The sequence below is a fragment of the Lichenostomus cassidix genome, chromosome 14, assembly GCF_008360975.1.
Source record: "Lichenostomus cassidix isolate B80296 chromosome 14, HeHo_3.0, whole genome shotgun sequence".
NCBI lineage: Eukaryota > Metazoa > Chordata > Aves > Passeriformes > Meliphagidae > Lichenostomus > Lichenostomus cassidix.
The window spans coordinates 13816987-13843806 of NC_139495.1; the positions used below are offsets into that span (position 1 = coordinate 13816987).

The following is a 26820-nucleotide window of genomic DNA, read 5'->3' on the forward strand; positions in this document are numbered from 1 at the left end:
GGTCGATACGATCCACAGCAGGACATCAAATGCCAGTGAGGGAGGTGGTGGAAGCATGCAGAGGGCAGACTGGCACAGCCTAAGCCCCCCAATCCCACAGCTCCCTCTGTGCCAGCAGCTCCTGCAGGTCTCTGCTCCCAGGGACCTGCATGGAGTCATCCACAGGACTGGGAAATGATTGTGCTTCTCAGCTCACTACAAGGACTCTTTTTCCTATTCCTGCTTTCAGTGGCAGGCAGGGAGCATGCTGTTCTCTTCCCTGCTGCAAAAGCACAGTGTGTGTGTGAGGGGAAAAATCCTGAAAAATATTGTGCAGCACCATTGGTTCAGTCCAGAGGGAACCTGGGATACTCAACTGCATTTGGTGGCTTCCGAAGAGTCACCAGCTTGGAAACAAATATTGCCAAAGGTAACATCCTCACAGTGGTTGGTAGTTCAAAGAGGCTCAAACACTGTCTTATCATTCCTGTTAAACGCACGAACAATTCATCTCTCCCAGTCCCTTGCGCACGCAGAAATTCCCAAATAAAATTTAAAAAACCCAAACAGGAATAAAATAAATAAATAAATAAATAAAGGCATTCCCAAAACATTTATTTTGCTTGTCTCTCTCTCTCTCCAATCAGCTCGGAGACACCGATGTCACCTACCTTCACCCACTGAGCCGCGCAGGGAGTTGGGAGCCCTGAACTGCAGCACTCCCGTGGTCTCTCCTCTGCTTCTGGAAATCAGTTCCCAGAGCTGGCGCTGTCCCAACCCTCATTCCATTCCCACGTGTCAGTAACTCATTGGCTATAAGGAAAAGAAGTGTATCCAAAGCACACGATGGCACATGGAGGCTGCAGAAAGCATCAGGAAAGGAGAACAGAACGACAGCAGCTGTTCCTCCTGCCCTAACTAAAGGCTGAGCCACGGCACAACTCCCCCTCCAGCCCGACCCAAAGTCGTGTCACCCCTCGCCCAGACATTCTTGTGGTGCATTACTGGCACTTTATAGCAGTCTCATATGGTAGATACATGCACATGTCTGTGTGTTACATACAAAAGGTCTGATAACAGTAAAACATTGTTCTGAGAGATATAAAAAACCCAAGGAGTTGCATTAGCCAAAAAAAGTGTTTTGTGAGAAACAACAATAAAAATTATATAACCACAGCTTTTCTTTTCTTTAAAATTAGATAAATACCCAAAGCTATGATTTCACTTGGGGCCTCTGTACCTTGACAGGGAGTCCAATGGAGTATATCTGAAGGCACTTAATATCCTCTACTCAGCTGTAAGATGGTTGCACAGGGAGCTGGGGAGCTTGGGATGTGATTTGGGGCATGGAGGAGAGAGATGGATGAAAACAAGCCCTGAAGAGCCGTGATCCACACAGCCCCAGGCGCCGAAATCAACACAAACGTACAACCCAGGTGTGGAGAAGGTCTCTCTTGAAAAAGAAAACTGCCAATTGCAAAAGTCTGTGTGTTTCTATGGACAGAGCACTTCATGCAACTCTGACAGTTCATCATACACTCTTAGAGATATTTAGCTTTGTCAGTTCATCGACCTCCTCAGTCCCCGCTTCCTCACAGTCATCCTTCTCCGCGGCTTTGCCAAACCTGCTCCTCTCCTCTGCCTTCGCCGCATCTTTCTGGAGCTTCTTGGCAGAAGGAAGGATGTCCTTGGCTTCTGAGTTATCTGTGCCATGGGCTATCTTATCAGAATTCTGTACAGAAGGCACCAGGTTGGCAATCTCATCCGTCGGAGACCGCCCAATGCTGCCATCCACTTGAACCCGAATGTCTGGAGATATGGACAACTGGTGATGCGGCACGATCCCGTTGTCCATGCATTTGGGGTAAAGGTAGGTCTTCATCTGACCCTTCCCCTTCACATTGACTGTCCCCCTGTAGTCAAAGTCATACCCCATCTTGCTGAGGATGCGGTAGCTCTCCTCACTCACCTGTATGCGGCACTCGACGCCGGTGGTGTCCATCCGGCTGGCGATGTTCACAGTGTCCCCCCAAATGTCATACAACAGCTTGGTGGTGCCGATGACCCCAGCTGTGAGGGGGCCGTGGTTGAAGCCGATCCGGAGTTTAAAATTAAACCACAGCATGTTGTTGTTGAAGTCATCCACCACCCGCATCATTTCTTTGGCAAATTCAAAAAGGGTCTGCAGGTGCCCGTGGGGATGGCTGCTGTCCTGGCACTGCGAGGTGTTCAGCCCCGACGCCGCCATGTAGGTGGCCCCGATGGTTTTGATCTTCTCAATGCTGCTGTAGTGGGGTTTGCTCAGCAGCTCATCAAAGTCCCCAATCAGCTCATTCAGGACTCTGTAACACTCCTTGCCGCCCTCGTAGTTCTCCTCGTAGAACTCGCTGAAGTTCACGATGCTGGCAAAGATCACCCCACCGCTGTCGTGGTTTTTGGAATAGCTCTGGGACACCTTCAGCTGCTCGGCTACGTGGTATGGGATGATATTCCTCAGTAGCCAGTCAGCCTGATCCCTCATGCTCTGGATCTTGGTGCGGTGCAGATCAGCCTCCACGTCCCCGTGGTAGTGCAGCCGGTAACTGACCTCGAACTCCCGGTTCAGGAACCAGACCAGCAGGAGCAGCAGGAAGGACACCAGGATCACCTCCTGACCGATCAGCTCCGCCGGCCTCTTCGTGTCACTTGGCATCGAGCTGTTGCATGGGCTCTTTCTGGAGCTGCACAAAGGGGAGAACACACAGGTGCATTTAAAGTTAGGGCATCGACATCCCTGCTCCACAGTTAGAAATCCTCTGCTGGAAAAGGAAGTGTGGGAGGCACAGTTACACACTAAATTATAAAATATGTATTGAGAACTTCATCTGCTGTTAAGAAAATGCCAAAGAATTAATTTAATTCTTAAACTCACCGAGTACTTCCTTAAACCCACCAACTATTTCCTTATCATTGGGTTCAGTGGCACAGAAATTGCCCAATCCTGTTTTAAGGACTTCACCAAGGAAACAGTTATCGTTATATCTAAGTACATTACTAAAAGCACTGCATGTAAATATTTACCTCTGTGTTTCTTTAGGTATCTGAGTGCACTGAATGTCTGTGCAGAGTCTGTGTGTGAGTTTTGTGGAATTTATCTACTTTTGTATTTTTTATTACCTCCAATATTCAGAACCACCTGCTTTACACTCCTGTGCCTTTCCCTAGACTTCTCATCAAGGACCAGGAACCTTTGCCATTTGCCTTTAATGCTACACACGAAGGGTTTGGAAGAAGATAACCCTGTACAAGACACATCATGGAGAATCCCCATGGCAGGGGTTGGAACTGGATGAGCCTTAAGGTCCTGCCCACCCAGCCCAGCCTGTGGTTCTACTGCATGGAAGTGGAGAACATGGAGCTCTGTGCTGACGTCTTTTCTATGGTAAAACCACTGAAGCTCTTCATGGTGGAGACAGAAAGTTTCTCTAAGTGCCAAGATTACATAAAATAATCAAAAATTCCTGTCTGCCATAGATTGGGAGCAGTATTTCAGATCCTTTCGACAGTTTGTCGCCTGCCTGTGCAGATTATGAGGCGCTGATGGAGCATCTGCCAGTGCCAAACCACCCTGAACGAGGAGACATCTGCACTCCCTGAGCTCAACTTTCCGGAGAGATGCAAAGACACAAAATGAATCTGAGAAGGCCCCACCTATGCAATCCCACAAGTGAAGGCTAAACCCAGACAACTTGGCACGCAGTCATTTCTGCAGGGATCCAACCACATTTTTGGGATAAAATTATGCCAAAGCTTAAGGTTTGATATGAGCAGACATGAGCTGAAGTTTTTCAAGTTAAGAGATGATTTGAAAAGGGAAAGCATCACATCAACCTTTCTCCTGGAGAGCCAGAAAGGAATCCACACTCAGCACCTGCCTGCATTTCTCTGGGAAGGCAGGAAGGGATTAAAACTCCAAGCGCAACTGGAGCAACAGCTCAAGAAGAGAAGGCTGAATTTGTTCCTGTAACATGTGAAAACATTTCTCAGTTCATTTTTTTGCTTCATGTCCATGGGGGACAGGTTTCCACTCCGGAAATATTTTAGAATTGAACTTTATTACAAGCACATCTTCTTTTTCTGAGTTTCACTGTCAAACACTTGATTGACAGAAAGCTGTGATGAAACAAAACCACAGCACAGCTGTGAGACAGATGAATGTGCCCCATCTCCAAAAACATTCCTCTGTGCCACAGTCTTTGTATCTATTCACTTTTTTCACAGAAAGCCTATGGGGAAAAAAGTTTCCTGTGAGTGAAATATTTACAATACAGAGTATGCAGGTTGAATTTCAGATTAAAGATAAGACATATTACATTGGAAATTACTTCTTTTGTTTTTTACCATAAATATACTTCTCCCAGGAGAAGTGAAGGTATGTTCATTTTATTCCCCTCTTCACAAGGGGACCATGAAAGGAGGAGATATCCCAGCTCAAAGTAGGTCCCCACCATCATCAGGTTCCTGTAATTGCTGTACCAAGACATTCCTTCCTCTCTTATTCTCAACAGAACCTCTGTTATGAACCTTTTTATTTCCTCCACTGAAAGACAAGTCAGAGACTAAGACAAAGACATGGTTTAGTTGTGGCCTTGGCTGGGTTAATGACTGGACTGGTTGATCCCTGTTGGTCCCTTTCAATTCAGGATATTCTGTAATTCCCTGATCTTGGAGGTCTTTTCCATCCTAAATGATTCCATAATTAATGACTAGAAGGGAACAATTCCTGAAATACAATCCTTGCTACCTATTTTTCAGGTGGCAAAATACCCTCACAGCTTGATGGGCTTATAAAACTAAATGAGGGGACGGTAGATAAGAGAAAAGATCTTGGAAAATAAGATGCTGGGGAAAGTGAGGAAGGAATCTTGGTTAAGGAGCATGATTCAGGTTCTTTTCTGAATCTGAGTTCATTATTTCACCTATCTTGTGGGCAGAGATTTGAGAAAGGATCTGAGCAACCATTATGTTACTCCTCTGAGAGTATGAGCTTGATCCAGATAATCTGCTCTAACATCAGACATTCCTGCCACAGGGATTTATTTAAGTCATTAAAGGCTTTTTATTTACAGTTTGTTGTACAAAACACGCCTCAAAGTACTTTAACTCCTCTTCAGTGAATCAGGCGAGCACCACAAACATTACATCAAGAACAATGGAAGGCAAGATGTGCCTTTTGGGAAGGAGCTGCTGCCTCCCATTCCCCATTCCTGGAGCTGGCACCAGGGAGCTCTCCAGGAGCTGCTCAGCATGGCCTGACCTTGCTGGCCACGTGGGCTCCAGCCCTGAGATCTGCATGTGCAGGGAGTGATTCACTATGCACTGACCTCATTTCATTAATAGGGGAATGGGCTGGGATCTCAAAAAGAAGTGCAGTGGCTTCTCCAGAGCAGGCATTTTTATCGACTGTCCATCAGCATGGAAAGCCCTGATCACAGCCTGAAGGAGAGAGCAACTGCCTCATCCCCATTTGGAAATCCAGTTTGTGGATGTTGCAGTGACCAGGCTACAGGACCTACAGGACTATAAATCACCTCCCTCAGGCAGCAGCCACGACCTGGAGTCATCCTTTGGAATGAAAAAAAGAAAAACCTCCCACACCTCCAACAGAAAGGATCAAGTCCCCATCCCAATCTTTCTCAATTCTACTTTTTATGAGGTGCTGCAGCAGAAAACTGATTTTAAAGTAATTCAAATTGAAATCTCGAGCTGACGATGTTTCTTTAACTCAAACTGGTGAAGTGCTGCCTGGCACAGCCCCCTCTCTATTAACTTGGCACCTCCATCCAGCCTGTGAACATGGAACAAGTGAGACTCCAGAAACAGAATCTCCTTTGGCTTGATCACAAATCATAAAGATAATGGCTTTCTACTTACAGAGATTTTTGGAGAGCCAGTTTGCTTCTAAGCCAGTAACCCCTGTTTGGATTTGGATATCCTGCTATATGGAAAGAGAATGCCTCTGCCTGCTAAACCTGAGAGAGGAATGCAAGGGAGGAACGGTGTGGAAAAGGGGATAAAACTGCTGCTTTCCATGAAAAACACACAGTGGATGCCTACAAACTCTTCCCTACAACCAAGTGGTTTCATCTTCCACTCAAGAGCCCTATTGCTGTTCCCCCCTGAGCAGCCACACTGGAAAGTGACACATCCCACCTGCTCTGAGGTGAGGAAGGAATGAAAATGAGAAATATTTCCTGCTTAAAAGATGAAGTTCATGGCTGTATCCTTTGGGCCGAAGAACTGGACTGCCTGGAAAACAAGGCAAACTCCATATATTTATTTACGGACATGAACTTTGTGCTAAGACTTCATTACCATTACTACTGTCTCTCTTCCCAGGCAACATTAATATTATCTCTATTCTTGATCAAGGAAAGGGAACAACCTCATTAAAGTTTGTTTAGCCCTCTTAGAACACAGGAAAACTTTTGTGGTGAGCAGGGTAAGCAAAGAACCTGATTTATTTAATTCTGGGAGAAAGGTGCAGCAAAAAATTTTGTTAGGCTAAGAGAGTTTCACCTTTTTATTAGACTATCACCAGAAAAAAGGGGAAATTCTGTACTCTAGAAATGTGGTATACAATAATATACAGCAAAAGAGACCTGAAAAAAGAAGCTAAACTCTGTTTAATGGTAGAAACAGTACAAGCATTAACTCCCTTTTCTCTCTTTTAACTTCCAATACATGTTAATGTACAAGTTTGGGCAGGGTCAGGTCAGGGGAGCTGGACTGAAAGGCAGTGCTGAGCAGAATCAGCACATGGGTCTCTTCCCCAGCTGAAGAAGCACAGACAACATCCTAATTAAAAGTGAAAAACAAGGTTTAAAAATGTTTAATGAGTGAGGTATTTTGGACACTGCCTTATTTGGCCCTTAAATCACAGGCCAGGCTTTGCAAAGGAGGCAGATCTCACTCCACACCTCCTCAAAGAGACACCTCCAATGGTTTGGTCTGTCACCTTCACCTGTCAGGAGTTACAAGGTACACACTTATGGAAAAAAAATATTTGCAGGAGTACAATGCTTGACAGGTGGTCTTTTCACAGATTTCTGTCACTGAGGGGAAGACCTGGTTTTGAATGATCTAAGGCAGGATGAATTATTGGTCAGTGATTAGCAGCTGGCCAGGAGCTCGCTGAGCTGCTGAGGAAGAGGTCTGCAATTCTGAGCAGCACAAAAGCTTTGGTGATTTCACAAAATAACAGTAAACAACTGAGGAGCCAAACTTGGGCTGATCCTAAGAAACTTTTGTAGTCAGCACCACATGTTTAATATTTTGTTCATTGCATTTTCAGCAAGTTCCTGCAGTGTTTTAGTTTACACAAAAAAAAAAAAAAGCCACCTCTGTACTTTTGGCTTTAAATTTCCATTCTGGATTCAATGAACTGGAATTCTGTTATGAAAATGAACTTCTCTTTCATGAATCAAAACCAGGAAAATGGAAAACCCATGTTACAAAAGCCAAAGCCCCCCAAACCCCAACACTGCAGTAAATGCAGACTCCTAGGTGAAGAAATAACCAAAAAAGCACAGTTCCCATCCCTCCGTACTAAACCCCATGTGTTTTCTAAACTACCACAGCATTCGTGGAGATGGGAGTTATTAAAAAGTAATTTTGTTTTGACACAGCCTCCCAGGAAAAGCAACATGTTCCTGAAAACCCCTGTTAGATACCTTACCAGGTCACACATCAATGTTTGATTGAACCCAACCATGCTGGGCTCAATTGAACCCAACATGGCCCAAATATTGCCATCAAATTTGCAATTAGCAAACACAGTCTTGTCTAATACCAAAGACCAGTAAAAACACTTAAAAATGGTATTGCAAAACTTGCAATAAACCCATGAGAAACCCAATGCTGAAATAATCAGAGTGAATCCTTAACATGTTTATTTTAAGGGACCATTAATAACCCAGGAAGGGATTTTTGCTTGCTTTGACAAGCAGGGGGCTAAAATTTCCTTTGCTCTCAGTTTTACAACTCCCTGCTCTGCCTAGGAGAGGTGACAGCCAGGCCCAGACTGTCACATCCCATGCTGGGAAGGCTACTGGCTGCCCATCCAGCATTTCCAGTGGCAGCCCCTCTACCACAGGGAATTCTCAGCTGCTCAGCTGTGAGAGCATCCAACTCACACTGCTTCTGAATGGTGCAAACCACCCAAGGAAATCAAATCAACAGCTCGAGGTGGACAGATAATGCTCTGAAAATTGCTGCTACTAGAAAAACAGAGGCTGTTTTAAATAGCTCCTCCATAGTTCTATTTCATCGAAATCCAATTTAAGGAGAAAATATCATTGCAGCAGCCCTGATAAGTTTTGGTCATACCCAAGTCATCTGTAAAGGAAAGTATGCACATGAGGAGTTTAAACACAACTTGCTGAACCAATTTGTTGAAGTTCCAAGTTATTACTGTGGATGCAAAGTTTTGCTGTATATAATTCACTGAAAATGTTTCTATCCATAAACATAAAGATGGTAATTTTATATACAGCTTACCTAAAGTTCTGGGCCAAATCTAGATGAGGAACTTCCATGGAGCTGAAATGAAAAAAGCACTGATTTCAGAGGGAAAGTTAAAGCAATAAACAAACCATCCTGCAGCATTCCAGACAGAATTTTAAACTTCTCTATTACACAGACCAATAACTGCACTGCACACCTGATCAGCTTCACACAAACTATGTCTGAACACGACCTATCTGCTTGGAAGAAGGAACCAACCAGAGCTGCAAATCCCTGTAAAGGGAAACTGGAACTTCATGATGCCTGGAAAAAGTAATTGTTAAACAATCCCATCTTACCTGGGAAATGGGGAAAAGCAATCCCAGAACTCTACGACTCAGTTATGCCTTCGTCTTATCTGAGCACACAGCACCAAGATTTTACAAATAAAACACAAAAAACCAAACCCTAACCCCTCCAAAGAGAAAAAACTGCCAAAACCCCCCATAACAAAGCAAAAACCAAACCCTAACACAGAACCAATTTTTGAAAATGCCATTAGAGAAAATAAGTAGTTCAAGCACTTTTCGTAGTTGTATTACAATTTCTCTACTGCAATCAAGTACCTAGAGAGTATCAAACTCTCAGGATTAGTTACAACTGGAAAAGTAAGTAAAACTGCATCCTGCATCTGTCTGTGGTGCAGACAAGGCTGCAATTACCACTGTGACAAAAAGTATTATCAGAATCATGATCAAGAGAGGAACAAAAATATGATTTTTAACAAACACAAGTTATGAGTTTCACTAACTAAATCTCTATTACTTTTGTACAGGATCAATTCCATCAATCACCTTTTCAGACCTGCAGTTGAACAGCTCTAGATGTGAACAGGTGTAAGGGGTGACTTTTATTTTCCATATTTTTAAATATAAATTTAATCAAGACTAAAAGGCACCACTGAAGATACTCAAAGATGGAATTAAAACTAAATACTCACTAAAACATGTATCTGCAAACTTCCTTTGGTTTGTTTGGTTTTTATTTTTTCATGTTTTTCATGGTTCAGCAGGTCTCTGAAGAAGGAGTGGAACTGACTAATTGAGGAGAAGACCTTGCAAAGTCCATCCCAAGAGAGAGTCTTAAGCCACTGAGAAGTGCAAGTTGATTATAAAACTTTGCCAATAGGAGTAGAAGGCTGGAAGGACCCCCTTGACTCTCTTGGCAAGAAAAAAGGAGGAGAATTCTGCAAACAAGTTCTTCTTGGGGAAAATTAGCTTATCAGAGAAAAACTGGAAAAACTTAAGGTTATTGCACAGAAATTGCATTATCTTCATTCCTCTGGTTACTGTTCTGCAGAGTCCTCTGAAAAGGCAGGAAACTGAGAATGTAACTGGGTATGACATCCCATTAGATCCCATTAAATCTAAGCACCTGCCTTCCACACTGGAAAATGCATTGAGGAAGGTGGTGGAAGAAAAATACGTTGTTCCTAAGGGCAAAAATAAAATCCAGAGGGGTGTTGGTCTCTCTGGCACCACCAAATACATGGGAAATTCCTTAACAAAATAGATTTTTAAACCAGTGGTGAGAGGCAATTCTACAGGTCTGGTAACAATAAGTGTGTCCTAGAAACACATCAGGGAGGACAGAGTGTCTCACAGGAGAGAGCCCCCTGAAATCCTTAAAAAAAAAAAAAAGCAGAAATAAAATTATTTTGGTTGAGATGTTGGAGAAAGCCATGGCAGAGAGCAAAATCCTGTGCATCAGCCCCTTGTTTCCCTGAGGAGAAGCCCAGATGTGTTCAGCTGCAGCAGTAAGAGCTGTGGTGTGAGGCTCACCTGGTTGGGCACAAGGAGACGTAGAGCAGGATGAGCAGCACTGCTCCCACCACGGTTGCCAGCAGGGATCTCATCCAGGAGCTGAGCTGGCAGAAGTTACAGTACTGCACAATGGTGATGAGAATGGCACAACACATGAACATGGTATACTGCAACAGAGAGAGAAAGGGGAGTTAACAGCTGCCCAGGGCCCTTCTGCACATCCACGCCGGCAGGGAAAGGGGGACAGCAGGGACAAGGGTCTAATTCCACCTGCAGGATGGGCACAGTGAATGATGCCATGTGAAGATGGACATCTTCCATTCCAGGAGCACAAAAACCTTTAGCACAGGTGGTTTGTCATCATTTTAGTTTTTTATCATGCAATGTTATTTTAGCGATGCCCAGCGCCTTCAGCTTACCTTTGCCAAAAGCTCAGTGCCTCTTCTTATTCCAAAAAAAAAAAGGAAAATAAAAGAAGGTAAAAATTCATGGTGACCCCCTCTCCACTGCTGGGGTCAAATCCCATCTGCTTTAAACTGAATATTGAAATTCCATTGCATTGAAATGCAGAATGCAATTTCACCCACGTGCCTGATTTTAGAAACACTTCTCAGAGAATGTTCTCACACTGCCCTGTAACAGCTGAATCCAGCTAAGGAAAGATCTGCCTTGGTGACACAAGGCAGCTTCACTCATTGTCAACTCACACTTGGTAACACAACCACTTGCGTCAATTTGAAAGTCCGATTTCACATTTTCTGTCCCAAAGGATGCATCTCAAAACCCCTTTTACCTTTCCACAACTCTCCTGGATAAAGGAAAGGAAGTGCAGGACAGATGCACTGCCCAGAGCACCTTCATTTCCCCACATACAACCTTACAGCGCTCAAAACTCTCAAGCTGATGTGCCAATTTTGGTTTTCCAGGAATATTCATGACCATCCAAACTAAACCAGAGATTCCACACTAGGATTAAGGAGTTCTGGTCTAGCTCTATGCTGTATTTTACAGCATGAAATGATCATTCTCTCCCTTTCTCTCTCCCTTTAGGTGTCCTGTGCAGCTGAAGCGCAGACTCTGCAGCCTGGCAGTCCTGTGGTATAACAAACAAGCATGTGATTGAGAGCAGACACAGTGCATGGGAAAAAACCTTACATAATTCACCATTTTTAACCACAAGCACAATTGTTGCATTTTTTTTAAATGACTCAAAAACAGATAAAAGGAATTTCAATAGTGTCCATAGACAAAAAGGTAACTTAAACTTACTTTTTCCCCCCATTTCAGGTCTCCTAAAGTGGCAGAGCACTGGTTCTCACTCCAAGTGATGCCCCCAGCATGAACCAGTCTATAGAGGGTCAGGATGTGCTGGATTTTACTATGGATGCATGGCTTTGGAAAGTTTTTTTTTATGGCTGTTTTTGTTAATTTTCATTTGAATTATTTTATATCCAGGGAGGGAATAAAATGCTCGGAATTAAAAAAAAACTTTGCAAAACCATGTCATAGTAAAGGAGGACACTTACCTGACCCTCTATAGATTGACTCCATTTCCTAGAGCTCCGTGAGTGTGGAAACACTGAGCACAAGCCGAGTTGGGACATCTCTTGGAGAGTGAGCCAACAGCCCCACGACTCTGGAGCACCTGCAAGAGGAAAGAAAGCAAAGTTCATTCTCAGTGTGGTGGTGAAAATCACCATTTTACTGCTGCTGTCTGAAGTGTTTCCACTCAACCTGACCTGCAGTATTGAGAACACACTCATAAAGTGGTTCTGACATCATCTGAAGTATTTGGAGAGATGATCAAGGATGGTGATGAATGGGATGGTATCAAAATCAATGGACAGATTTGAGAGATTTGAAGGTTTTTGGCTCCCTTTGGTGTGAGGAAAACATCCCTACAATTAGTTTACAGAGAATCATGCAGAGGAAAGACCATCATTGAATTGAATTAACAAAAAAAAAATCAATTTACAGCTTAAAAATTCTTAACTAAAGTTCCAAAAGGTAGAAGCTGCAGAATGATCTTGAGCATGGGATGTAACAGAACGTCAACCACACTCTTCCGTGACTGTGATAACCACGGGATGTGTGTTTAAATCATCAAGGACCAAAAAATGTGTGGTCACACATTCCCATGGAACAAACACCTCCCAGCGCCCAGGAATAAGCTGTGATAGGAAGATGAAGAGGATCTGGTCATTACCTACACCCAGGGCCCTGAAATAGCAAGAGCTTTGTGAAACAGAATTCCCTGAAGGTCCTGGAAATGAAGGATCACACACTAAGAGAAACCTGCAGAGAAACAAACTTTCATCTCCAGCTTGCGATGAACTGCTATTCACAGTGTTTAAGCCTTAATTTTATGCTACAGTTGGCCTTTAAATTAAACTATTCTTTCCCTCATCACCCCTGCTCATGGCAGGGGTTGGAACAAGAGGTGCCTTCCAACCGAAAACATTCTGTGATTCTACGAATGTTTAACCACTTGTTCTCCACTTCTGAGCACTTTTATTAACAGAGACACCAAATTCCCGTGGATCTCTGTGTCTGGGCTAAATATAACAACTTCTTTCCATTCCTTTTCAGAGGGCAGTTATTGTATTCCTTTAACCACTCCCACAGCCTCTGCAATGACCATTTCTAGGTACCAACTGCTCTCTCCTTTGAGTTCCTCCATCTCACTCTGCAAAGCCGAAATACCCCTCACTAATGCTGCTCTCAGTGTTGAGGTTCACTGACACAGTTTCTCTGGCTCCAAAGTCCAAACCCAGCCCAGAATGATAATCCTGAGATAAACCATTTCCATTATCTCAGGAAAATTCCTGCAGAAGTGCTTGGTCTAAGAGGAAAAAAGGTATGTAAGCAGCAGGAATTTCTAGGTATCCTCTCCTCTTTTGTGTGAGAGTTTTCACCATGCCTGTGTTTACATAACAAACTGGGAATTCCATCATCCACAAAGCCCCAGCCCTCCAAGGGATCTGTGTCAAACAGATGTAAAACAGGAGGGAGGTGGGGGAAGGCGGGTGAGCAACAAGCTTTGTTAACTCCAAACTGACACATTACGGAAGGGAGTTCGACAACTTACATGTATATTTGTTTCAAAATCAGAGGTGAAGTGTGAAAAAACTGCAAGAGCTGGGAGAGAAACCAGGATTGCACCGAAAAAGTGTCGAGGCAGCCAGCCAGATATCACCTCCAGGAGACGCTTGGTGCAAGTCATCACCTCCTCCAGGAAGAACGCCATCCTGGAACACAGGAAATCAGGGATGCAGGTATTAATGGCAGTACAGTCCCTTGTACCTCTCATTTACCTGTAATAACACAGCTTCAAATCCATCACTTGGGCTCCGTGAGCAACCAAGGCGCCACAGCACCTGCTGGTGATTCCAGGGAATAACCCAGCCTGGCTGACAGCGTTTGCTCCGGCAAGGAGGGTCAGCAAAGGGAGGGAGAGCCTCGGGGTGGTGGCTTTGAGGAAGCCAAACTGAAAGCCAAACTTCGCATCCTTGGAAGGTTAAGCACAGGGAAGACTCCTCTCCATTCATAATAAGGCAGGTAGAAAGAGGGGAAGCTTTTACAAGTTAAAGTTACTGAAAATAACACCAGGAACGTTTGAGGAGCAGGGCAGCTCCAGCACCCATCACACTGCAACCCAAACCAGTTCTCCCAGTCGCAACCAGCCCGTCTGCAGGCAAGCTGCGTTCCCTGTCATTAGGGAAGGGGAAGGGGAGCGTGGGCTGCGAGCTGGCAGCCTGGCAGGAGCTGAGCTGGAGGAGCTGAGCCCCTGGCAGGCCAGCTGGCACCCAGCCCGTCCTCCGGAGCATCGCGCGCCCAGCTGGATCCCACCGGGAGCGCGGGCAGGAACGGCTCTCGCCTCGAGCTGCCGAGAAAACCACGGCCCCAACCTGTGAAGAGCTGAGGGAGCCAACTGGAAGAGCTCTGGAGAGCAGCTTCCCGGAGATGCTTCTCAAATGAGAGCAGCTCTAATTGCTAAAATGAGTAAGAGAAGGTAAAAGGATGCTTAATGCTCAAGGGCATTGCATGAAAAACTAGTATTTATCCACAGAAATACATTCTTGGGATAACTTCCTTCTCAAAGCTCAACGTTAGTCACTCGAGAAATATTGTAACTGCTGTTCAAGTGCCTAATTGTTTTTATGAAGATGTAAAAAGGTGGTGTAGCACAGTTAGCTGCATCGAAAGCCATTAATGAGACGTGTGGAACCATCAGACTCAGTCCAGGCACGTAATTCTGGACTACAAGGCCCAAACAGTACAGAATTCCACCTTTTTTTGGACAGACATGGTCACAGCCAAAAAGAAAAATAATAACACCTACTAGAAATGAAATTCCCCGTCTCCAGAGCCCCATAAATCACGTATCACTTATATCTCTAAAAATAGAAAAGATATCCACTAATGTTAATATCCCTGTTTTCTGAAATACAAGGTATTATGCCTGACACAAACCAAACTGAGTTTAAATGTCTTTATGCCAACTTGACACTCACTCCACACCTTTAAATTGTTTATGAATGAGATTTTAATTCACTGGTCTGGAATTCTGTTACTTGAGACCACAAGTATTTTGTGAAGCATCAAGAACTCTTCTCTAATTGCATGTGTTAAAATCTGTAAATTATACTTAAATCCACGGAAGAAGAGAAATTTGGGAGGATGTAATACACTGTAATTCATCAGGAGCCCACGAGAGGGTGCTCACAGATTTGCCAGTCTCCAGTTTAATGGACTTCCATTCACATCACAAATTCTAAACTGTATTCCATCGGAAAACTGAATTTCCAGCAAAGCACTGAAACTTAAAAACTGGATATAAAAGATTAACAGAAAAGCTCTACAGAGCAAGAACTGGGATTTCTGAAGGGTTACAGAACTCTCCCTGTGCTCTGTGGCAGCCCCAAGTACATCTGAAATCACCACCCAACTTTCCATCTCTAAAAACAAAGTCCCGTTCTCCAACAGCCAATGGATTGGGATTGGCATCTCCATGGCAGAGCTGTGAGCGAGGGAAGGGGCAGGGATGCTAGCTGAGGGCTTCCTGAGCACCGTGGTCCCTCCAAGGCAGCCCGGTGACACCTGTGGCAGCCTGGTGACACCTGTGCCCACACTCCCTGGCTCTCTGTGCCCCCAGCGTGGCTGGCACAGACCCCAGCTCCATGGCACCCACCCAGCCCAGCTCACGTCTCTCACCCCAACCCACACACACCAGGGACTCCACGTTTTGCATTTTCCTTTTTGCCAAGCCTCCATGCTAGGACAAATTCCTGTGGGAACTACAGCAACAGATCCATGGGCGAACCCGAGGGGTTAATCCTGCCATGAGGACACTGCTTTATTTAGGCAGCTGTGTTTCAAAAAGGCAGGTGCAAATTCCAGGCCAATGCCACATTTCTCCTGATGATCTTTACCTTCTTGCATTGATTTTTTTGGGACGGGATTTATCGTGGAGCTCTGCGCTGCGGAATGAAACGATGGAATTCTCCTCCTTACCAGTGAATGCAGCCCAACGCTCCCAGCGCAGGAAGTCAGGAGTGCATTAAATCCAGACAGCAGTGAGAGCTGCAGACAGATTTAATGGCTACAGGGCACTATCAGTAAATAATGCAGTGTCAGTGGGCAGCTCAACAGGGCTTAAATGCTGAAGCATCTGAGATGTTTACACAAGCTGGAGTTCAAATTAGTAACTTTGACACGAATGATTAATGGCTAATGGAGACTGTTACCATCATTTCTGTATTTACTGGCAGTTTAAAATCAATTCCCAGAGTTCAAATCAAAAGCTTTTGGCATAGCAGCAATTTGGTGGGATATTAAATAGCAGATGTTAGAAATAAATAAAGGCAAACAGACTACATTGTTTTCCCCAGCATCAATACTCTGTATCAGTCATGTTAACAGATAGGGTTCATTAAGCTGGAGGGGCAGAAAACAATGTCTGCTCCTGGTCATGAGGAATTTAGGAAGATCCAAGTGCTGGCCACAGGGTCTTGGCACCTCAGCAAGGCTGGGAAGGTGAAGCACCAGGAAAAGGGCAGTTCTTCAGTCAGACAACAGCACAATTTCCCTTCTACGTTGGATTGCACTCACTTTCTTCATCCAGCAGATAAATTTTTTTTGCTCTGAAGAAAGGTCCTTTTAAATTAATGAATCAACTGAAAGTGCTCCTACCTCTCACTCTCTTGAACAGGGCTAAACACCCACTCCTCTGCCCTCAACTCTTCGCCCACAAGCCTTTCCTGAAGCACACTATCAAAAGCAGCACATTTTTTTAAAATAAACTTAAAAATAAGCAGTTTTACTTGAGGACAAGATGTCAAAATTATCTAGTGAACAAAACTCCTGTATTTACACTAAATATTGGGCAGCTGTCTCTAACCTGTATTGCTGCAGATCCACTCCTCAGGCTCCCAAGTGAAATCTCACATATTGTTGCACATTCAATGACGATTTTTTATAAAATACCAGAACTTTAGAATCTCTTACACTTCAACTGAGCTCGTCAAAGTAGCTACATTTCAAGTGGGCAGAAGGACATTCTTCAGAGAACATTTACAGAGGAGATGACATCTTCCACGTGCTCACAAATGAAGCACCAATTTTTGCGAGCAGCTTTATACAATTAACTTTCGAGTGGCTCTTGTGCTAACAGTGGGATCCTCATCTATAGGTACTCCAATAATTTATTATCAGACACTCCAGAGGAATCAAAACATCCTTCTCTCTCATAAGCTTTGCTCCATGAGGACTTCTGCTCTTGCAGAACTCAAGTTTTCAGCTGTTTCTCACTGCCCAGGCTGTGAGAAGGCTGTGCTCTCCCCTCCCACAGCTGGACTGAGGGCTGAGCCACGAGAGCCAAGGGAGCCCTTGCTAGGCTGAGTCCTGGATTTAATTACAATTTAGGCTGATTTAAAGACAGGGTGTTTCGCATCATGATAATGAAAATACAATGTGAAACTTAGGCAAGAATTTTCTGGTCTTAAAATAATCCCTTTTCCTGAAATTCTGGGATTGTGCCCAGCATTGTAGTCCAATCTCCTCCCCGAAGATATCTCGGTGGTATTCTGTGATTGTCATTTGGGATGACATTTCTGCACAGGAAGTTCTGCACCATTTCTGTGCATAACGAGTGGTCAGAGGGAGCAGTCCTCACTTGGAAGAGCATTTGGAGAGGAAAATGATGATTTTCATCTTTCTGCCCAAGGGAACTGTACAGGGTGTGTGCCTCAGGTTGTGGAGACTGGGGTGGCCCAGAAGTGTATTTTAGGTATTTACTATAAAGCAAATACACAATGTAAAGTCTAAGTATCCCTATTCCCCAACTGCTGGTTTGAAGGAGAGGGCAGGGAAAGGCAGTGGTCACTTATCCCATCCAGCCATTTCTGGCTCCCAAGGTAACCAGGAGAATTTGAGGGGTCTTGAGACAGGTCAGGTTGACAACAGAGTGCTGCAGTGAAGCCAAACCCTGCACAGCTCACACAGACAAAACCACTTTGCCAACTCTTGACTATATAGACTGGAAACAACAATTTTCCTTCTCCTTAAGAAACCCATAAACCACCAATTACAGAGCAAGACTGCAATAAAACCTGATGTATCTACCTATAAATATTTCTAACATTATAGCAATAATTTTTGTAAATGTACAAAATAAGGCAAAAACAATATGCTAAGGGGAAAACAAGTGGGAAAACCAATGAACTGAAAAATACTAAAATGAAGTAAGAATTCACCTGCAAAGTGAGTGAACACAAACTTTCTCCAAATACATCTGCATAGCAGAAAGTAGCACTTCTGCAAAGTGGTGGTTGAGCTGTTCCCAGATGAACAAGTTCATGGTCACCAAACCCTGATTACCCAGAAGAGCTGCTTGGGCACATTAAACTGCCCAAAAAACTTCTCTCTCACCCAAACCAGAGTGCAGAAACTTCTGCAAAGGGGAAAATGCTTTTCTGATGTAAGAGAGAAGACAAAGCAAGAGTTAACCCAGTTTAGAATGACAACTCTATCAGTTCAACCATCTCCCAGTACACCTTTTAACTCTGAATTTCCAGATTGTCTAAAAGCTATTCAAATTGCAACAACCAAACACCCCTGCTAAGAAATGCTGTCATAAAAGCATTTCATAGATGACTTCTCTCTACTGCACATGCCAGCTTTGATATAAATACACTTGCAAATATTTATATGCCCACTGAGGTATAAACTTCCTTCAGTGACTAAAGCATTAATTCAGTATTTTTTACCTCGACCCTGCAAAGTCAAAATAAAGAGTGCAAACTGCAATCTTTGGAAACAGCAGCAGAATTGCTTCCAACTTGTAATTACAAAAGCATTTAGACTGACACATTCCTGACAGATCTGCAGAACTCCAGGAGAGGACACCCATTTCCACACACCACCCTTATCCTGCTGTTGTGTCAGGGAAGTGCAGGGAACACGGGGATAAGGAGGGCAGAGTGAACTCGATCCCACACGTACAGACAAACAAACAGCTCATTAACAGGTCAATCACCTGGTTAATGACAGGTTACAGGGGTATCTGTGCAGATCCCACAGCACAGCCAGGAGAGCACGAGCTGCTCTGAACAAAGTGCTCTTTGCTGCCCCTGAGCATGTGAGTAACCCCGGGGTGCCAGGGAGGCACAGGGTAATGCTCACTGAGGAGGTACCACAGGAGTGTCCTCACAGCCAGGCCACCGCAGTGCTGTGGGTCACTGGCTACAAACAGGAATGAGCAGTGGCTGCTAGAAACCAGGGAGCTGCAGCCAAGCCCTCTGAGAGCACAGGAGAGGCTGAGAGGCAGGACAAGGGTTCAGGTGTGGGGTTGGAACCTCTCAGCACAGCCCTGCCAAGTGTCACCCCTTCTGCAGAGTCAGAGCAGTGCCCCTTCCCTTCAGCAGCAGTGCCTGTTCCCACTCTGGGGAAACACTGCACTCCCGTTGTGTGTCAGACACAGAAAACACAACCTATCTCAATGTTAACCCATGAAACTTTAAAAAGTCATTCTGGACAGGTACAGTGTGCCTTTAGGAATTTCTCTTTTTTTTTTTCTTTGAAGGCAGCACTGCTCTTTTCATCTCTTGATAGATAATGTCAGCTTTAACCCCAGAACTGTGTATTTTTATTTCAGAATTTAAAGGGGCAGGTTTTTTTGGGTGAGTTTGTTTGAAGGACAGATAAAAGTTTTCTGTTTGAATTCTGACAGCCGTGTGAGGGGAGAAGACATGTTGCATCCCAAGGAACAGTAAGAGGGGCAGGGATTGTGTGCAGATTCCATTTCCCCAAGTGATCTCTATCAGAGCCACACTTCTGCAATTCCTGTAGCCACAGCTCTCCCTGCACAAGCTCTGCCGTGAGCCTTGGCTGCACCAACTCTGTTCTTCAAGTCTTACAGCCTGTCCAAGTGAGTTCCTGGGATGCTATCAAACAAAATGTTCTCAAGCCAGGCACCACTGCAGCTCTCCATGCTATTTCCAGACTTGGTTACACTTTCTTTACCTGATTGAGATGACAAGGGACAGCACTTCCAGCAGGATGGCGATGACGAACACCACAACGGCCGCAGGTGGCGGAGGGGACGCGACCATTCCGTGTTTCAGGAAACACGTGATGGAGAGGATGAGGAAGACTGTGGTGGACAGGAACACGTCCAGGAGCGAGCTGAAGGTAGCACTGGCAAATGTCTTCACTGGAGCATTCCTGATAACCTGTGTGGAACACAGGGATTGAGGGAAAGGATGAAAAGGAATAAATGCTATTTTGCCAAATTCAAGTGGATGATGAACAGCAGCTCACAACAAATAAAGGAACGAAGAAGTTTTGACCACTGCATTAATCCAGTGTAAGGACTGGCTGGAAACAAGAGGCAGAAGAGGTGGTTTGATGGCTGTCACAGCTCCCTGAGAGGACTGCGTTAAAAAGAAGTTTTGGTAGCACAGCCCCTAGGCCTGGGGTGATTTTTACACACTATGACACAGAAATAAAAGAACATGAAAATTTACTATTCTGCCCAAAAAAAACCCCATAAATATAGTAAGTGGAAGACAAGTTACGGGATATTTTCTTCAATTATTTTAATTTAAAATAATAATAGATTTTACTGTAACTTTTTTAGCTCTGATGGTTCCTTAAGAAAACCCTCCAAACACCACTCCACAGACACAGCTCCTGTAGCAGAGTTCACATGTCCCTTTCAGACTAGATTGAAAGCTGTGTAATCCAAATTGATCAGAGCCCAGGACACCAAGCTCTGCTCACCACTAACTCCTCACCACACATTCCCATGCCATCCTGGCCTGGCCCAGTGCCTGTGCAGCTGTGCTTCCATGGCCAGTCCAGCCGAAAACCAGATCATGAGACCCACACCCTGGCTAATGAAGGTGAGCCCAGTCTTAGGAGTGTTTGTATCTGCCCAAGGGACCATAGAAAGCAAGTTCCAGAGAAACTTGCTTAGAAATTCTGTTATTAATGTCACCATGCAGGAGCCCAGTTGGAATGCTCTGTTAAATTTGGAAGTTTCTTTCACTCCTCAGAACACTTCCTATGCTCAGCAATATTGGGAAACAAACTTGTTCCTCCTTTGTACCTCGCTGCAACCTAATAAATTCAGCCAGCATCACTTCAGTCCCAAAATTACCTTTCAACCTGAAGAGCAGCAGAATCCTGTTCATCCACACACGAAGTCCCATCAATTGAATTAAGGGAAGCAACGCTGTATCCCCAAGTGACAGAGTTAAAGATGCTTTAACAGTGCTAAGTAGTGCCTTCACTTCCAAATGAGAACAGATGAAGGCTCTTGGGAGGCAGAGCTGACTCCAGAGACAGATCACAACCTGAGCATGCAGCTGGCACTGCGCAATCAGAGGTGACTTCAGGGGTGCTGGAAGTCCCTTTCAGCAGCACTGACTGTCAGGTCACTAGAGAACCAGGAGTGCTGCCAAATCTTTTCAGTCTCCAAAAGAATATTTTGTTGTTGTTTTGGACCAGAACTCTGCCAGTATTAAAGCTTTGACAGGTTTTTGCCCCAGTCCTGCAGAGTTACTATTAGAGAGTGAAAAGTCCCACTTTCAGGGAGGTTTATATAATAATTTTTGAATTACTAGCTTGCCACTAACAAAATGCACAGGCCACATTCCTGCTCTTTCTAGAACTTCCTACATAGCCCCATGAATAGGTTCATCTGTATATGCTTTACTGCTTCTCTTCTCTTCCCAATCTTTCCCCTGGAAACTACTGAATTTATTATTTTCTGTACAGTTTGCAAATTTTGCAGGCTGTCTCCCACAGGAAGTTTCTCCCCATTGTTGCTACAGGAGCTTTATGCAGGGAGATACCACTGAATTACAGTGCTGCAGGATGAGCATGGAGCTCCTGACCAAAATGAAGAGACTGAATTGCAACACAACTGGGCTTTCCTTTGGTAAAACAAAATAAGTGAAGATAAGTCTCACCTGGAAATATTGGAAAACAAGCAAAGAGGGACTATTGCTAAGGAGAATGGGACAACACTGCCCAGAACTGAAAGCAACAAGCAGCAGAAGCAGAAATCCCACTGCCCTCATGTATGTAGGACATCCTGGGAAGTAAAGAAACTCACACCTCCATTTATTGTGATGCAATTCTGCAGATGGATCACCCAAATCCGCAGCTCAGTGCTGCTGGAAGGGAAGGGCCCATTCTCCTTCCTGCTGCCGGACGCTTATCTCGTGCTGGCTCTGGCACTTGCCAACCTCTACAGAGCTGCTGCTGCTGCTTCAACACAGCACAAAACAGGCCAAGATGGAAAGAGAAAGAGCCCCAAACAGAAAAACAAACCATGAATATTTCATGCTAGGCCAGTAAATGAACTGCTCACAGCGGGAAAGGCTGAGAAGCGCCAGAGCCATTAGAAGGAGCAGGGAGGAGGAGGAACAAGGAGGGCAGAGCAATTGCCTTTTCTTGGCAGCAATTTTTCAGCTACTGGTGGGAATGCAGCCTCACTCTAACTGACACCTAATGTCACTCCACGTAAATTTAAACTATCTTGCTAGTTCCTATCAGCCAGGCAGAGAAATCCACTGCTGTGGAAAGCCTGTGATATTAGCCCCCAAGGGAATTAAGGAGTTTTTAGACTCAGTGCAGAATCCTGAAGAAAACACCAAGTTCGTCATAATTTACTCACTGCTCCTTACAATTCCACAATGTTTTGAGCTGCCCATATCTGAATGCAGCACATTTATGGAATTAGGACATTTGAGTTCAGCACAGGTTTGGATTCCACAGGGATAATTTGTTTGTGACTCAAACAAGAATCAAATTCCAAGTCACCATTTTCAAAGTTAGAGTATTAGACATGACAAATAGCATTTGGTCCTTTGCTTTGATCTCAGTGTGGTTCTCTGGCCACCCTAAAGCCTTAAAACAGGTAAAAAGTGTTTGTGGTGAGCTTTGGTGGGCTAAGAGAAGTGAAAGGCTGAGAGAACTGGGATTGTTCAGTCTGGAGAAGAGAAGGCTCTGGAGTGACCTAATTGCCCCTTCCAGCACCTGAAGAGAACTTGCAAGGAAGATGGAGAGGGACTTTGGATAAGGGCCTGGAGGGACAGGACAAGGGGGAATGGCTTCAAACTGCTAGAGGGCAGGGATAGATGGGATATTGGGAAGGAATTGTTCCCTGTGAGGGTGGGGAGGCCCTGGCACAGGGTGCCCAGAGAAGCTGTGGCTGCCACTGGATCCCTGGAAGTGTCCAAGGCCAGGCTGGATGGGGCTTGGAGCAACCTGGGATAGTGGAAGGTGTCCCTGCCCATGGCAGGGGGTGCAACGAGATGAGCTTTAAGGTCCTTTCCAACCCAAACCATTCCATAATTCTATAATAAACTGAAAGGAGACTGTTTTCAGAGGCAGCAACACCAAGTAGTAAATCACATTTGACATTTTATGACCCTTGTCATGAAACAACTGCAACAAAATGTGTTAAAAAACCCAATGACAGACAGTGGCTTAGAAACCAATGCCAGGAGAAACACACCTCTTCCTGGTAGCTCGTCCTGTAGGCCATCTCCAAATCCTGATCCAAGAAGTTGAGGCTCAGCTTGTTAATAGGTGGTTTAAAGAAGTAATCTTTCATGAGGCTGCAGAGAGAAGACAAAATCAACATCAGTTTGTTCAGCTGTACCTCCTTCAGTCCCCCCAGTCTGTGGCTGCTGTTTCTAGGGATGCTGGCACTTGGCTTTGAAGTTTCTGTGGCTTTTCTCCTCTCTCCATCACCAAAGTATCCTCTTACCCACATCACTTGCTCAGTCAGAGGAAATATTCCACCAAAAAAGCAAACTTTTATACTTCCAGGAAGAGTCTAACAAGTCGTTCCAGAAACTTAACAGCTCTAACTGATGAGTACAGATAATTGTAACAGAAGCCAGCAAATAGTAAAGGTTAATTGCTGCTACAGACACACAACCTCTGGAGACACGTGGCTGTGGGATATTTGTGACTTGGGTGGATTCTATGGCTCAAAGCAAGCCAAGGATGACAAAGGTGACAAACTGTTATGGGGGAAAAGAAAAAACATTGCCCATTTTAGAAAACAGCAGTTTCTTGTTATTTCAGGCACTAAAATAACTCACTAACTCAACTGGGAACATTCCCTTAACGATCTGGGCTGCAGAGAAGAGATGGAGAGCTGAGATTTACTTCTGAAATAGCAGATTTGGAATGACCAAGAATCCTCAACAAAGGCAGTGACAACTAATGACACCAGTTCACCAGGGCTAAGGAACCCCGAGGCAGCATCTACCAGAGGGTGTTTATGCCCTCCTTCACCTTCCTCTTTTCCACAGAATGTGACAAAAACCCCACAACAGCACAAAAGAGGCTCCAATCATTAAAAAGTCGGTTTTGTTTCCCATCCTCTGGAAGAAAAATAAAAAGCTTTTTAAATTTTGCATGAGCTGTACGAGGTTTATGAATGAAGCTTCCTGATGACAACTAAGGCACTTGATCTGCAAACTTTTTCTCCCCTGAGCAGTTGTCAGAGAGCTGAAGGGACTCGAGAGCACCAAGTGCTTTGTGCCCAGGGTGGCAGAGCAAGGTTACACCTGCTTGTGGCACTTGTGCCCAGGACAGCCTGTCCTGCCCTGCTCTGTGCAGCTTCCAAGCACCCCCTCTGCCTGTGAACCTCCTCTCGTTTTCAAGCAACTGATTCCACGTGGTATTTACAGGGAGTTGTTCCTAAAATCCCTCTGAATCTAAAACGGGGTGGTTGCTTTCCCAGGGCTATTTCTACCCGGAGGATTGCAGCCCCAGAGCCACAGTCAGAGTGGGCAATTTCCAGTCTGAGCAAAAACCAGAGATGCACATGAGGTCAAATTCCAAGCAGATGAAGAAGCTGAACGATCCTACAGAGCTTGTCTGTGCTTGAATTCTTTTTTAAGGGGATTTGGTTTCGGGGTTATTTTCTGTTTATTTTTATGGAACTCTTGGCTAAGAGGTTTTCTTGGAAGCACAGGCTCCCCAGCACAAGATGGCATGCGGGAAGCTTTTTTTTTTTTTTTTTTTTTAAATTGAGATGCAAGACCAACCAAATACACATTCCTAGATGTGGATGTGGATTCTTGGATGCTAGAGAAGACAAAAGAGTCTAAACATGAATATGGTAGATATGTGGTAGTCATTAAACATTCTGGCCTTGGGCAAAATATTAAAATTATGAGGATATTTTGAAGGAATGACAGGATAGATTCACTTGAGTCACTCCTCTCTCTTTCATTCTTCCTTGTTTTCATTCCTCCTCACCCTTCTTAGACATTTCTAAGAGCATCTTATAATAAAAATTTTGAAAGCTTTTGGCTTATTTTTTTATAAGTATTGTTGAACTCCCTTTCTTCCTGCAGGGAAGCTCAGTGGAGGTGGTGATGTTGTGCTGGCTAAGGATGTAGGAGGAACAGTCCAGCTCCACAGTGCAGCATGAAACAGAAGGTGGAACACGACAGAACCAGGGTGAAGCAGCATTCCCAGGTCCTCCCCAGCTCTCTGTCAACTCATTCTGTCTCCAAGAGGAAGATCCCACTTGATCAAACAGTCAAGTACATATTCTGCTTCCCAGGAGGCCTCTGCCTCCCGGCACAGGGTGTTCCCCGGATCAAGCAAGACTGGGAAGTGGGAAATGAAAGAAACAAACAGATTTAAAAATAATAAAAAAGTATTTAAACAGGAAACTGCCCCAAGGAGGGGATGAAGGGCAGCAGAGAACCCAGTTTTGGGGGAGTTTCATATATCCCTGAGACTCTGCTCTGGAAGTCTGAAGAGATCACTGTAAGGACTGCCCTGATCAGCACGTGAGTCCTTGCTTCTTATACTTCAGAAGGTTACAACCTAAGGAATAACTACTTTTTGTTGGAAACAAAAATCCCCAAAGCAAGAATCCTTTGAGGATATCCCCAATGAAATTAAGTTCAAACATTCTATACCCTTACACTACAGCTTTCTTTTAACATGTACAGTAACATGTAGGTTACAATGAACAAAGCAACTGATTTTTACAGTGGCCGTACTAAAGCCAGACTGAAAACTGGAAGTATTCACTGTTTGTCAAATGTAGAGAATCAAGTTGTAAGAAATGGTAACTTTCATAAAAGGATTCTTTTATAATGTACTAATACAAACATGCCACACTAATACTGCCTTTATTATTTTTAAAGAACACTGGAACTGTGCCAAGGTATCAGCTCCAAGGTGAAATCTTGGCATGCAAAAACCTCTCAGCCACACAGCTGAGCTCTAGAAAGGGACTGGAAATGAAAAATATCCCCAGTGTCCAGCATTTCCTCCCAGCTAGCCCCAGGCAGCTTCTTAATGCAGTGTGCAGGCTCCTGAATCCCCCAGGATATGTTTAACCCTTCCCAGCTCTGCAGGAAGCCTGTGGCATTAATTTATGCACCTTATATCTAGATTAAGTATTTTCTGTTAACAGGAATTTATATCCAAGTGCTCAGCAATGGAAATGTTGCCCAATGCTCAGGGGAAGATCACTTGGCTTTGCAACAACATCAAACCAACACAGCAAACCTCAGTGAAAATGGGGATTCCTGTAAAATGACCACGAGGAAGTCTGGTTCCCTCCCTCAGACACCTCAGTTTCCCCATTCAGATATTTTCATAGATACTGGATTCATCAAGACCAACAATTATGCTTTACAGTAGGGAACAAGAACATTTTTTAAATGGCTTATTCCATATCATTTCTCATTGAGAAATGTTGAAAAAAAAGGGTAAACTGGTAGGCTTAAAGCATTTTGCATAGATCTAATTAATCAGAAGATTATTTTTGGAAAGTTATGTTTACATGAACTGAACTCAGCAGAGAAGTTTCCCTGGCAACAAGAAATGGCCCACTTAATATGGTAATGATGATATTTAATTGAGGCCAAAAAAAAGCCAGGCTTTGACTGATCTTAAATCATGGTCCTCCTTCTTCCACATCAGAAAAAATTACCGATTTTGGGAGTGGAGGAGGAAAGCAACAGGAACTTGAGTGAGG

At 44.3% G+C, this 26820-nt stretch overlaps 1 protein-coding gene across 2 annotated transcripts in view; it reads right to left on the reverse strand.

Moving 5' to 3' along the window:
* Positions 1 to 573: 573 nt before the first annotated feature.
* Positions 574 to 26820, reverse strand: part of ADCY9 (adenylate cyclase 9) — an 81270-nt gene continuing 55023 nt past the window's right edge. For both annotated transcript variants that reach the window (XM_085075052.1, XM_085075051.1), the window contains 6 exons: positions 23314 to 23416; positions 19809 to 20017; positions 13375 to 13534; positions 10305 to 10453; positions 8518 to 8559; positions 574 to 2699 (listed from right to left, as the gene is read on the reverse strand). In XM_085075052.1, the coding sequence (XP_084931178.1) occupies positions 1511 to 2699; positions 8518 to 8559; positions 10305 to 10453; positions 13375 to 13534; positions 19809 to 20017; positions 23314 to 23416 (1852 nt within the window). In that variant the 3' untranslated portion in view covers positions 574 to 1510. The remainder of the gene's footprint in view (positions 2700 to 8517; positions 8560 to 10304; positions 10454 to 13374; positions 13535 to 19808; positions 20018 to 23313; positions 23417 to 26820) is intronic.